This window comes from Prionailurus viverrinus, chromosome C1 (assembly GCF_022837055.1).
Source record: "Prionailurus viverrinus isolate Anna chromosome C1, UM_Priviv_1.0, whole genome shotgun sequence".
NCBI lineage: Eukaryota > Metazoa > Chordata > Mammalia > Carnivora > Felidae > Prionailurus > Prionailurus viverrinus.
Window position 1 is genome coordinate 204764050 of NC_062568.1, and position 12543 is coordinate 204776592.

General features: G+C 57.6%; 1 protein-coding gene across 8 annotated transcripts in view; it reads right to left on the reverse strand.

The window, feature by feature from the left end:
- PRDM2 (PR/SET domain 2) overlaps positions 1-12543 on the reverse strand; it is a 141978-nt gene that overhangs the window by 23774 nt on the left and 105661 nt on the right. For 7 of the 8 annotated variants that reach the window (XR_007154451.1, XM_047869015.1, XM_047869019.1 and 4 more), the window contains one exon: positions 831-974. Coding sequence is in view for 7 of the 8 variants with exons in the window: in XM_047869021.1 (XP_047724977.1) it covers positions 831-974 (144 nt within the window). In the remaining variant the exon portion in view is untranslated. Of the gene's footprint in view, positions 1-830; positions 975-4321; positions 4748-12543 lie in introns of those variants that run through there. The other variant, XM_047869018.1, reaches the window with a different exon arrangement.

The following is a 12543-nucleotide window of genomic DNA, read 5'->3' on the forward strand; positions in this document are numbered from 1 at the left end:
CACAGGGCCACCTGCTAACACAGATTCCCAGGCCCTGCACACCAAGGATGCTTTTTAGCAAACCTGGAGTTGCACCTCGGGGTATCTTTAACCGGTGCCCCACTGCACAGGTGCATGCAGTCCTCCAATCGTTTCTTTAGAGGCTGGTCTCAGGGACACAAGGAAGGAAGATGTGCCGTGTCACCAACAAAGAAGCCCAAACCTACCCGAAGTCACTGGCAAAGCCCAGCCCTCCCCTCAAAAGATGGAAAGTCCGGCTCCTATAAATGAATTCAGGTTTTACCATCAGACAGTCTAGAAAGAGACTTCTGGTTCAACATAAATTTAACCTCTGTATCTTACAGAAAAGTAGTACTTTCACTTTCAAATACGTTGTGCGAAAAAAGACTACACGATCTTTTCTGGGCTTAAAGCCTCTGGAGGTCTCGATTAATGCTGGTTATTGTTGCTGTTCTTATTCAATCAGTAACAAGAGCTAATACTTACCTGATGCTTTCTATGCGTCAGGCGCTGATCTACATGTTTTGCATACATGTGACCCTTGTAATTCTCACAACCTATGAAGTAGGTCACCCCCACTTTATAGATGTGGAAACTGAGGCTCAGAGAAGCTGAGTACCTTGCTGAGGTCCCACCGCCAGTAAGTGGCAGAGCTGGGGGCGGGGTCCAGGGTCCGCACCTACCTGCAGGAAGGCCCCGGGCTCCACCAGGCCCACACCAGGCCCACCCTCTTCCCTGCTTCCCAGCCCAGCCCAAAGACCCAAGCCCCAGCCCTCCCGGGCCCCAGAGCCGCCCACGCAGTGCCAGAAGCTGCTCCACCCTCCTCGTACCTGTCAGGGAGCAGGCGAGGTGTCTACTCTTTGAAGAGGGGTCCCTGGAACTGGGCTGCAGCCGCCGCCTTGACATTCCTACACTGCCTGGTGATGTATGGGGCGGCTGGAGGAGGACACCGGGACGCCAGGCGAAGACTGTAGCTGTTGGGGAGAGAGCGACACACACCATCACCAGGGGTCCACCCCGGTGCCCCAGACACCACCCCGAGGCCTACGGCAGGTGAGCTTCAACAACCCGCGGGAGCTCCACCGCGGTCCGCCCACCACCTTCCGTCCCCTTGAAAGTGATGGCGGAAGCATCTGCCAGCTGGGTGCCGAGACACGGCACTCGGCAGGGGTGTCCTGGGGACCCCTCCCCCACCGCAGAGGGACGGGCGAGCTGGGGGCGTAGCCCTGCTGTGCACAGAGCGGCTGCACTGTTTCCCCATCTGCCTTCCCAGGCACGTCCTCCCCTCGGAAGCATCTGGAGGCTCCTGGTACCAAGGTGCCTCTAGCACCTGCAGCGGGTCCTCTCCAGGCCGCTAACGCTGCACTTGGCACCTATTCCAGCCTCGCTGCGCCAAGCACGTTCATTCCAGGAAATCTCTGAGCCCGGATCGTGGGACACGGGTCCGGCCCTATCTGCTACCACAGCCCACTAAATTCGATTATTCTTTCCCAGGGAAGCCTTTAAAACTTTTCTTAAAAGTAGGTAACGTAGACCACGATTCCTCCCCTCCCTTCACCCGGCAAACCCAGACTCATCTTTCAGGTCCTGGCTGGGATACCGCTTCCTCCGGAAAGCCTTCCTTCTTTAACCCCTGGGTGAGGCATCTCTTCTGCAGGCTCCCGCTGCCCCCTGGGGCTTCCCCACCACAGCATTTGTTCCACTGAGTCACAATTGCAACATAACGGATCTGCCTCCCTCCTGGCCCGTGAAATCCCAAGGTCAGGGCTTCTGTCTCGCTTGCGGATATATCGTAGCACAACCCACTCAGCACAACAAAAATAAGTATGTGTTGACTACGAACCACACATACGCCGGAAGTGTGCTAAGTATTTACGTCCATCAACTATCTCCCTCTACATACAACCTATCAAGGCGCATTTACTATATTAGCCCTAATTTACAGAGAAGGAAACAGGCGCAGAGAGGTTAAGTAACTTGTCTCAGGTCCCAGTTCTGTCCCCAGGCGGAAGAATGGAAGTGAGCAGGCCCTCCGGACAGGAGAGGTGGAAGGTGAGGGGAGCGGGAAAGCAGGAAGGGTGAACACTCCAGGCACATCACCTGCACCGGGGGTTGGCCCGGAGCCAGCTGTCTGAGGGAGCGAGAGATGGGAATGGGGCCAGTCTCGAAGCTGAAACATCAGGGTTTAGATCGCTGGTTCTCAACAAGGGCAAGCATTTGGCAGTGTCCAGAGACATTTCTGGTCGTCACATCTCAGGGAAGGGATGTGGCTACCGGTGGCTGGCGGCTGGGGTCGGGGATACTGCTAAACGTTCCACAACAATCCAAACGCTAACCGCGTCAAAGTTGCAGCCACCAAGAAACACCTATTATGATAAACGAAGTAAGCGAACGCGTAAACAAACAAACGTATAGACAGACAAATGAGAATCTGGCCCCCAAGTCAAGACGCAGGGCTGCCTCCGGGGTGAATTCCTCCCCAAGCTGTGCGATCAAGGCCCGTGGTCAGCTTATTCTACTATCTGAGCAAGATTCAAGGCAGAAAACTAAGACCCAATGCTCAGCGGCAAGCCTGTGCCCCAGATGGACCACCAAAGCCCCAGGGTCACAAGGCCCATGGGGTGGCCTGGAGGCTGGCTGGTACCCCAATGTGAGCACAGCCCCTCGGGCAGCCAACCCGACTGTGGGAGAGACAGTCAGCTGGCTGGAAACCTGGCCCACCTGCACGCCCCTGTCCTGGGACACCGCGGATCCCCCTACACTGTCCCCTCTCTGCAGAAATGTCTCCAATGGAGGGGAGCAGACCCTGCATCATCAACGTCTACGTCTCCCTCTGTCACCATCATTACCCATCTACTAAACACTCAGACACCAGATCCGTCAAAGATAACTGCCCTGGCCTCCCAGCCCTCTCCAGTTGGCCGGCATTTCTCGGCTCCCTGGCACACCTGTTCCACCCTCAGGCTCCTGCAGCTGCGGCAACCACAGCCTTGTCCGCTAGGGGGCGAGCTTTCTCCCCAACCCCTCCCTCAGCATCCATGTGGTTGGAGAGCTTACATTGGGGGGTGGGGGCCAAAGCGCCTGAAGGGAGGCCCCTCTTGCCACCTCTCAGCACACAGCCAGGCCCAGCAGAGGGCAACGCCAGCCAGCACACACACATCCCCTGTAATTCCCAAGTACTTCCTTTCTCTGCTATTATCTCTGGACCCTCCCGGCAGCTCAAGATGTAGGGAGAACAAGTGCTTTTTATACCCATTTCACAGATGAGGACACTGAGGCTCAGACACATTCGGAGACTTTCCTGGGGCAGCAGAGCCCAGCCCTTTCAGTTCCATGGACCACAATTTCTGGGGAGACACCAAGTCACCACCTGGATGTGTCCTATTAAGACTAGGGCAGTGATATCCAGCAGGACACCTGGTCACAAAACCCTTCCGGTGGTCAGAGAACTCTTGAGAGCCCGGGGGCTGCCCAGAGCTGAGATGTCAGGTGCTGAGAAACAGCATCTCAGGAACCACGTATCTCTCCAGCTCCCAGCAAGGTAGCGGTTAACACACAAAGACCTCCTGACTTGAGGTTCCCACTCTCTAGCTGTGTGACCTCGGCAAGTCAGGGGCCTCTCTGGGCTCTGGTTTCCCCACGTGCAAAGCTAGCCATTTCATCCATTAAATTCAGAGGAAGCTCTTAGCGCGGGACATGCTGGCACTCTCCAGCATCCACCGGCACGGTGTCTGCACTGTGGCAGTCAGCGGGGACGTGGGCGCCTGCCAAGGGACACGGCCCGAGGAGGGGGCGGCATGGCCATCAGTCGCGATCCTCGTGTCCACCTCCCTGCCTCCCAGCCTCCGAACCTCAGGACACCATCCCTGCTGGCCTGGAGGCAGAGCAGGGCTAGGAAGAGCCCTGGGACCAGGATGTGAGGTCACTGGCCTTCTAAGAATTCAGGACACGGGGGAGGCACCTGGTGCCGTGATGACTGTGATGACTGACGTGGCGGATCAGAGCAGGAGGCGGGCCAGGCCCTCCCTCCACCAGCCAAGTCCCTCCCCTTCCTCACTGGCCTCCTGGCTCCTACGCAGCCTCCCCTGCCATCTTTCTACAGAACAGCAAGCTGCCCCTTCCCAAAAGGCACCCTGGATCATGACACGCCCCTGCGGCAACTGTCAGTCCCAGGCTCCCAGCACAGTGACCCCGTTCTCGTTCCTCGACACACGGGGGGGGGGGGGCGCATCGCCTCCCGGCCCCCTTGGGCTCCTGTTCCCCGGGCCGTGCTGGGCTTGCTTCAACACGTCTGTCCTTCCGTCTGTCTGCACACAGCCCTCCTCCTAGTGGCCCTCAGCCCCGGCTACTCACGGGGAGGCCAGGTCTGCGCACCAGGCCTGTGGCGTCAGCGTCTCTGGGGGTGGCAGGGGCGTCGGTACTTGTGAGCTCCCCAGTGATCCTACCCGAGGCTGAGGAAGGCCCCCCAGGTCCTCATGGGGCTCGCCCCTCCCTCACGATCTTGCTCAAGGCCTCCCTCTGAGAGCCTCCCCTCAGCACTCCGTCTGAAGCTACAACACGGCCTCCCAATGGCCTCCAGGCCCTTTTCCTTTATCGTGTTCAGCACCATCAACACACTCAGAGTCTACTGGGTTGTTCGCTGGCTCCGCAGGGGCCTTCTCATCACTGACGCATCCCCGGCACCTGGACCTTCGCCTGGCACACAGGAGGGGGTCCACCACCGGCCAGGTGCTTGGCCAAGGAAGCTCTGGGAAGTAAGACAGACAGTTCTTTATGTCACCCAGTCCGCATGCGACTTAGTGCGGCCGAGACGGGAAAAACACCCAGGTTCGGAGGGGGTCTGATGCCAGCGCAAGGCCAAGACTCGGGCCCCCTGGCCCCCAGGCCACCCCGTTCTCATTCAGCCCCCACTGATTTCTGGTAAAGAGGACAGCTGGACACGTGGGTCTACACGCAAGAAACAAAACTGAAGAAACAGGAATGAAGGCCCCGGCTGGGAGAGGATTCCAAGAGTGGAAGGTTCCAGTTCAAGGACCCTTAGGACCTACCAGGGTTGGTTTGTTTGCCTGGGCCGTCTCCACAAGCTCATGGGTCACGGCAAAGGCGCGCCGTCCCCTCACACAGCCTTCCTGGAGCCCCGGGGAGGGGACTCAGCAGCCACACCTGAGCCTCTCTGGGGCCTTCCAAGAACAGAGGGTGCAGGGACCAGAGAGGGAGTCAAGTGACAACAAAACAACTTAAAAAAAAAAAAAAAAAAAAAAAGGGCAAAGGCGATCCAATCACCGAACAAATAGTTTAAGGACATACGGAGGCAATTTGCAGAGAAACCCCAAGCTCATGAACAGCAAAAGACGCCGTTGTCCAAGAAGATCACTGGTCAGACTGGGGACGTGCACTGTAAACTCGGAGCCCGCAGGTGAGGGAGGGTGGCCGGGCCAAGGACGGCCCCCATTCCCTGCCATTTGGGGGGCGAGCACCCCGCACCACCTCCTCAGAGCCTATTCAATTAGTTGGAGCTACTAACCCCGACCCCGGGGATGAGCGGTCACTGCGGCTCAGCACGTGTGAACGAGGCAGATGGAGCAGGGAGCACGGGGATCACACCTCCACCTTCCCCGGCCACCTCCTCAGTCAGAAAGGGAATAAACGAACAGGTGGCAGGCCACACCGTAGTGATCCCCACGGAGAGAAGTGACGTCGAGGAGAGAGCTCAGCAGTGCACGGCGGGGGCAGGCAGGGCCGGAAGGCGGAAGGGAACACCTCACAGAACCATGTGCGTCAAACCCGAAGGCCGTGGGAGACGGATCTGCTTGGACACCCGGGCCTAACCTGGGCTGGGTGGTGCGAACGGTACGTGCAAAGGGCCTGAGGTGGGACTTGCCTGGAATGTCAGAGAAGCGGGGGCAGAAGGGAGGGTCTCGTGACCCCTGAGTGAGGTGGGAGCCAGGTTGTCCTTCTGGGCAGCAGACGGACATGACCCGGCATGGCCACTGTGTTGGGCACAGACTGTGGGATGACAAGAATGGAAGGGGGGAGGGGGAGGGGGACCAGTTAGGAAGCGACTGCCGTCATCCAGGTGGGAGTGGATGGCAGCCTGGACCCCGGGGTGGCAGTGAGAAGCGGCCGACTCCAGGGATGGTTTGGAAGTGGTGCCGACAGGATTTGCTGACGAACCGGATGTCAGGGCTGGGGCGGGGGCCAGGAAGACACTGGAGTCTGGACAGACCCCGGGGCAGGATGGTCTGCCTTTAGCCAAGATGGGAAGATGGCAGGAGACGCTTCAGAGAGAGATCAGTTTGCACGGGATTCCATTTAAAGTGTGTACTCGACCCAAAGGAGAGGTCACGTGGGCGGCTGAAACGAACTCAGGACTCCGGGATTGGTCAGCATCTGGGGGGGGGGGGGGGGGTCCAGATGGCTCACGAAAGGGAAAGGGGCCACAGAGAGAAGTGCAGGGACCCAGGACGGGATGGGGGCGGGGAGGGGCAAGTGGTGACCTGGGGAAGCCCGGAGAGAGCGGTGGCAAGAAGGGCAAGCATGTCAAGGAAAGGGGAGCATTAAATATCTACTGTCGCCAAAGGTCGAGGAGGCCAAGACGGAGAGCCATGGACACGTTCAGTGGCCTAGAGCCTGCTGGTAACCGTGGTAACAGCAGCCTCCTGGGCGCAGTAGAGAAAAACCCCGAGTGAGTTCACAAGAAGAGGGTCCAGAGAGCTCCTTCAAGGAGAGCTCAGTCAAGGGGGGGCCAACGGGTCCGAGCAGAGACCCCCTTCCTCCCGCACCAGTCAGGAGGGATGTCCTGGAACGCAGTCCCCACAGCTGGTTAGGCCACACAGGAGTCTTACGCAACTCTCCAGAAGTTCTCGGGAGTGCAGCTCACTTGAAGTCAGTCTCACGTTCTGCACTCTTGCCAGAGGTAAAGGGGAGGCAAAGTGCGTGGGAGCCGGTGCGCCAGTAAGACAACCGGAGACGATGCTGAAATTCCCTGGAGGCTGGGTGCAGCCCCCTGGTCGGGGCTGTGGATGCCACCGCCTGCTTCCTGGAGCCAGCCACCGGCCATTTCCAGGAATGGTGGCACCTTTTGACTCCACCTTCCCTTCCATTCTGGGGAGGTCCTCCCACCCGAACGAGGCTCCAGGCCAGGAGTCAGAGGTAGGAACAGGGACACGGCACTGGGATGTGGGAACCTGAGTTTCAGCCCTGATCCACTGTTGACTTGCTAAGTGGCCTCTGGAAAATGCCTCTACTGAACCTGTGCCATCCCACCTATAAAATGAGTATGTCAAGCAAGAAAAACTATGCAATAATATCACTTATTGAGCACCTACTAAGTGCCGGGAGCTACTCTGGGTGCTTTATGGGAGCTCCTCGAATATTCCCAGCAGCCCTTGGGGCAGGGACAGGACGATCTGTGTGTTACAGGGGAAGAGACAGGTTCAGAGAGGTGAACGTCCAAACCACATTCTCTTAGCCAACCAGGGTGCAACCAAACTCCGAATCCAGGACCGTCTGACCCCAAAGCCTGGGTGCCCCTCCCTGACACAGTTCTTGTACCAATGGGGACCAAAGAGCTCTTTTCAATATTCCAAGAAGCCAAACGGGACAGCCACCCATGAGGACAGAAGTTGGGCTTTGGGTTGAACTGTGTCAGTTCAGAGGAACTCTGGCATCAGGAGCCAGGGACGGGGGCGGGGGGGGGGGGGGGGGGGGCGCGTGGGGAATTCCAAACTCCAATGCTCACTGGAATCACCTGGAGAGATGGAAACAATCCTGCGGCTGGAGCTTCAGCCCTGCAGATTTTAATTCAGCTGATTTGCATCCCAGGCACTGACAATTTTAGAAGCCAGCTCTGAGAGCCACTGGTGATCTGTCTCCTCCAAGTGTGGTCAGCAGTCCCTGCGGGCCTGTTAGAAATGCAGCTGCTCAGTGCCCCCCACCCTGCCCCCTCCCCAGCGACCTCCTGGGTCAGAACCTGCATTTTAATAAGCTCCCTGGGGAAGTATGGGGATCTGAAGCCCGGGGAGCATGGGGCTAGTGGACATCTTCAGCAGGGAGTCGAGTGCAGGCCACTAGGTGGCTGTGCCTAAGGAGGGCCTGGCACCAGAGCCTGAGAGAGGACCATGGAGGTGGCCCTGGGGGGACAGGGGCAAAGGTGTGAAACCACTGGCCTTCAGGTGAATGTGGGGGTGCTGGTAGGGAGGCCCGCAGCTAACACTCAGGGGTGGGCAACGCCAGCCCAGCCCCCTCTGTGCTTAGATGGTGTTTTCACTCACTATTCCCTGTAACCACGTGAGAAGGGTTATCGTGCCCTTTCTCTGGCTGAGAAGACGGCACAGAGAAGTTAAGTTACTTGGTCAGGGTCACACAGAGAGGTGGCAATAGATGGGAAAGGGGGAAGGAAGGAGGGAGGGAGGGAGCCAGGATTCACACAGATCTGACCCCGGAGCTGAAGTCGGCCTGCGGGCACTTCCTCCTTCCCTCCCACCAGCTCTGAAGGAGGCCACGTGCCCGTGCCGGCTGCTGATTTGGCCACCATGCATCCAAAAGACCAACTGTGCCCCTGCTTCGTGGGGCTCTCACGCCAGGACCTGAGGTCTTCAGAGGCCATGATTTCCCCAAACCTGTTTGGCTTGAACTCCGAATACCCAGCATGTGACAGCTCATAACGCAAGCCAGTCGACAGGAAGGCTGGCCCGGCCCGCGGTGACCTGAGCCAAAGGGAGCTGCCAGCGGGGAGATCCCTGCCGTGGTGGCGTCTCCTGCCCTGGCAAGACTAGGAGAGGGGCAGGGGACCCCAGCGGCCATGCCAAGCAGCCCTTCACTCTCTGTGAGGAAACTGAGCCAAGCGAGGAGGTCACTCACGCAAGATCACACAGCAAGTTGTTCTGCAGCAGCAGCGAGGGGACACGAATGGCAAAGAAGGGCAGAAGCCACAACGGCCTCGGAACGAGGACTGTGGGAGGCGGGTGCCCCTGGGGCGAGACTGAACTCCAGCCCCAGAGAGCTCCATCTGTGCTCAGGTCTCACCCACCCGTCTGCCACCAAGCCCGGCACGAGAGGTGCCTGGACGGTGTTCCCTGAACCAGCAAACGGCAAACCCGGAGGGAGCCCAGATCCTGATGCAGTTCAACCTCCACATGGCTTGAAAACCCAATCCACCCAGAAAGCCAACTTCCCGGAAGGCTTCTCTCACTGCCAAGGCCCCACCCAAACCGTGGGACCAGGTCCCCCACTTTTATGACAATTCTTTGAACCCGACTCTGCAGAGCACAGCCAACCGCCCCAGCCGAGCCCTCTGGGCCCCAGCAGGACAGATGGGGGAGTGGCTCCTCATGCAGACACCTGTCACCGCACTTTGCTCTGGCCGCCACCCAGCTCCATCCAGCACGCCCCACACGCCGTCCCTTGTCCCCTCTCACTGAGCAGAAACAGGCTGCTTTCCTCAACAGGAAACAGCTAAGACCAGGAGGGAGGCCGAAAGGAAGCGTGAACAAGACGGATGAACACACACAAAGCAGATTCCCATCTCGAGACAGAAATGGGTTGATAAGCCTCCCCGGAGGGCCGGATGGAAAAGCTCTTTTAAACGGCAAAACTCTGTGAAAAGGCGAAGACTTCGTTATTACGGCCATTCTGTCTTTTACAGTTGACACAGGCCAAAGAAAAAGAGACTAAGTCGACTCCAGGGACAAACCCCTTGCATGGTTTGGAGTCATGGGGGCCAAGAGTCTTAATTAGCCGTGTGTGGATCTGCCCTGGTAAATGGGGTTTCTAGGTCTTGCTGTCTGGTGCCCATCCCAGGACACTAGACAAGAGGTAGCTACCTTAGGGGGGGAAGCTTGTGGGAGCCCAGGGGGTTCCTGGGCTACCAAGGTGTCTCAACCAGCTCATTTTGGGAGGCCTGGGTTGTGCCACAGGAAAGGCATGGGTGTCCTGTGCCGGAACGGGGCACAGGTCACCAGCGATGACGCAGCCCACGGGGCAAGGGCGCCGTGGACCCGGGGCCTGGAGGCCTCATCCTCAGAGAGTGCAGGGGTCTGGGTGGCAGAGTCTGCTCACGTACCCGCCCCGTCTCCCCGCACTGTCCCGCCATTCCCGAAAGCCCTCACCCTGCATTCTGGCTGACTCAAACAGGCTGGAGTGAGGAGGGCTGGGCCAGTTCATCCTGTTTTACAGACGGGCAAGCAGAGGATGCCCGCAGGTGCTGGAAGACTTGGGACCCAGGCCAGCCGACTCCACTCCGGGCTGCTGGGCTTCCCAGGACTGTGTGCTTCATCTGATGTGTGAACCACGCATTCACACAGGCTCCCTCCCTGTCGGGGACAGACGCCCGGCCCGGCAACACCGGGGAGGCCCGGGGACTCACAGCCAGGTAGCGGCAGACAGGGAATGAAAACCTTCCTAATGTTTCTTCCGTGTAACCGGCATTTCCCCAACCAAGGTTCAGTAGAACAAGTTGCCCCAGATGCCACACGTGTCATTACCACCTGCGTCATGGCGGCCAACGTTTCCGCGCTTGCTATGCGTCGAGGGCTGTGCCCAATGTTTGACGGGCAGTCACAAACTGAATCTTCACGAGCCCTTTATGAGATGGGTACTGCTCCGTTTTATACACGAGGGCCCAAGGCACAGAGAGGTTCGGCAGCTTGCCCAAGAACGCGTCCCCGGCAAGAGGCAGAGCTGGGATCAAAGCCCAAGCCATTCACCTCCAGAGCATGGGCTCACGAAGCCATACAGGTGTGTCCGTGCAGAATTACTGGGCCTTTGATGTGCTCACAGAAGGTATAAACTCCCAAGAGGAGGACGTATGCCATCATGGACTCCAAACTTACTTCCTCTGTCGATCTGGTTAACTAGCTACTGAGTGCCTGCTCTGTGCCAGGTACCGTGGGACACAGTGCAGAGCCAAGCAGACGTGCCCTCTGAAGACACAATGAGAAGTCTGCAAGAGGATGGCTTTGATCCATGTGAAACCTCCGGGAGGGCCTGCTAAAGGGCAGGCGTGTGCATGCACACACACACACACACACACAAATTTAATTTAGCCTCTTTGAACAGAAATTTCCTAAAATCAGCCATATGAAGAAGTATGTCCTAAATTTAATTTAGTGTAATCGGTGGCAGTCAGGTCTGGGCCTTCGTGGGGAGAGGGCCTTGAGACTTACTAAAGTGTATCAGTATTGCTCAATCAAGCACCTATTATACACATACACACACACACACACACACACACACACACACACACACACACGGCCCTGTGCTAGGCCCAGGGGACACAGCAGTAAACCAAACAGACCTCCTGTCTGTCCCCATGGGGCATGTGTCCCAGAAGGGGAAGGTCGTTATTTGCATAACATAGGAATACATAATTACAGAGTGTAAAAAACAGAGGCTGCCTGAGCGCTCAGAATAAGGGAACAGACCACAGAAACACTGTGTGTGTGTGTGTGTGTGTGTGTGTGTGTGTGCATGTGTGTGTGCGTGTGTGTGTGTGTGTGTGTGCACATGCACACAGTTCCTGTTGACAACCTGAGACTTGGGTATTTGGGGATTTGCTTCTCTTTACCATGTTGCATCTTGTTTTATTTTATGGGGTAGGGAGGGAGGGAAGACAAAGCAAGCACCGGTTGTAGAACTTCCTTTACCCCCTGGACGAAGAGACGGCACTTCCAGAAGAGGGGTTTCTGTCCCTGAAGGCCACCGCTTGGGGAAGGGGGGAGAACTGTTACCACAAGTTCTCACCCCCGAATCTCTCCTGTCCTCTTATACCTGGGTCTCAAAGCAAGTTTTACACGAGGGAACTGGGGCAGTCTGCAAATCTGAAGAAGACCAGGGCAGGAACTCACCCAGTGTCTCTACCCTGGGGGCTTTTCTGAACTGTGAACAACGGACTTTTGCTTTTCAAAGGCAGCAGATTTGACAGAATGTGAGCAGCCGAGGCCAGTGCCTGCATCTCTGACGGGGTGGCACTCGCCTTGCTGCAGATGGTTTCCAGACAGAAACAGCCCTGGGGAAATAGCAGGAAACTTGGGGATGGCTGTGATGGAGATGCCTCCCCGGATAAGTCAGGGGGCGTCTCCACTTGCCGCGCAAGCCCGGAGACGGTCTGGTCAGTAGCACACGAAGCCACCTCCGAACCTACCACCGCTGCCGCCATCAGAAGCCACACGGGTCCCCTGCACACCCTTGGCCCAGAACACCTCCAGGCCCTTCCCGATCTCCCCAAGCCTTCAACCCCGGAGCACCCCCAGACTCAGTTCTTGGGCGTCTCCTCTTTACCTACGCTTGCTCTCTCGGGGATTTGCGATCACCAGTGGTTTTGAGTATCGTGTGCACTCTGAGGACCCCAGAATTCACATTTCCAGCCGGGCCCCTCCCTCTGAACTTCAAATGGGATACTCGACTACCCCTTCCACAGCTCCCCCTTGCCGGTCTGAGAGCATCTCAAACTTCACCTGCCCAAAACTGAACGCCCCACACACGTGCATCCCACATACTGGCTCCAATAACAGTCTTCCACCTCCTCACTTAAGGGCAAAAAAT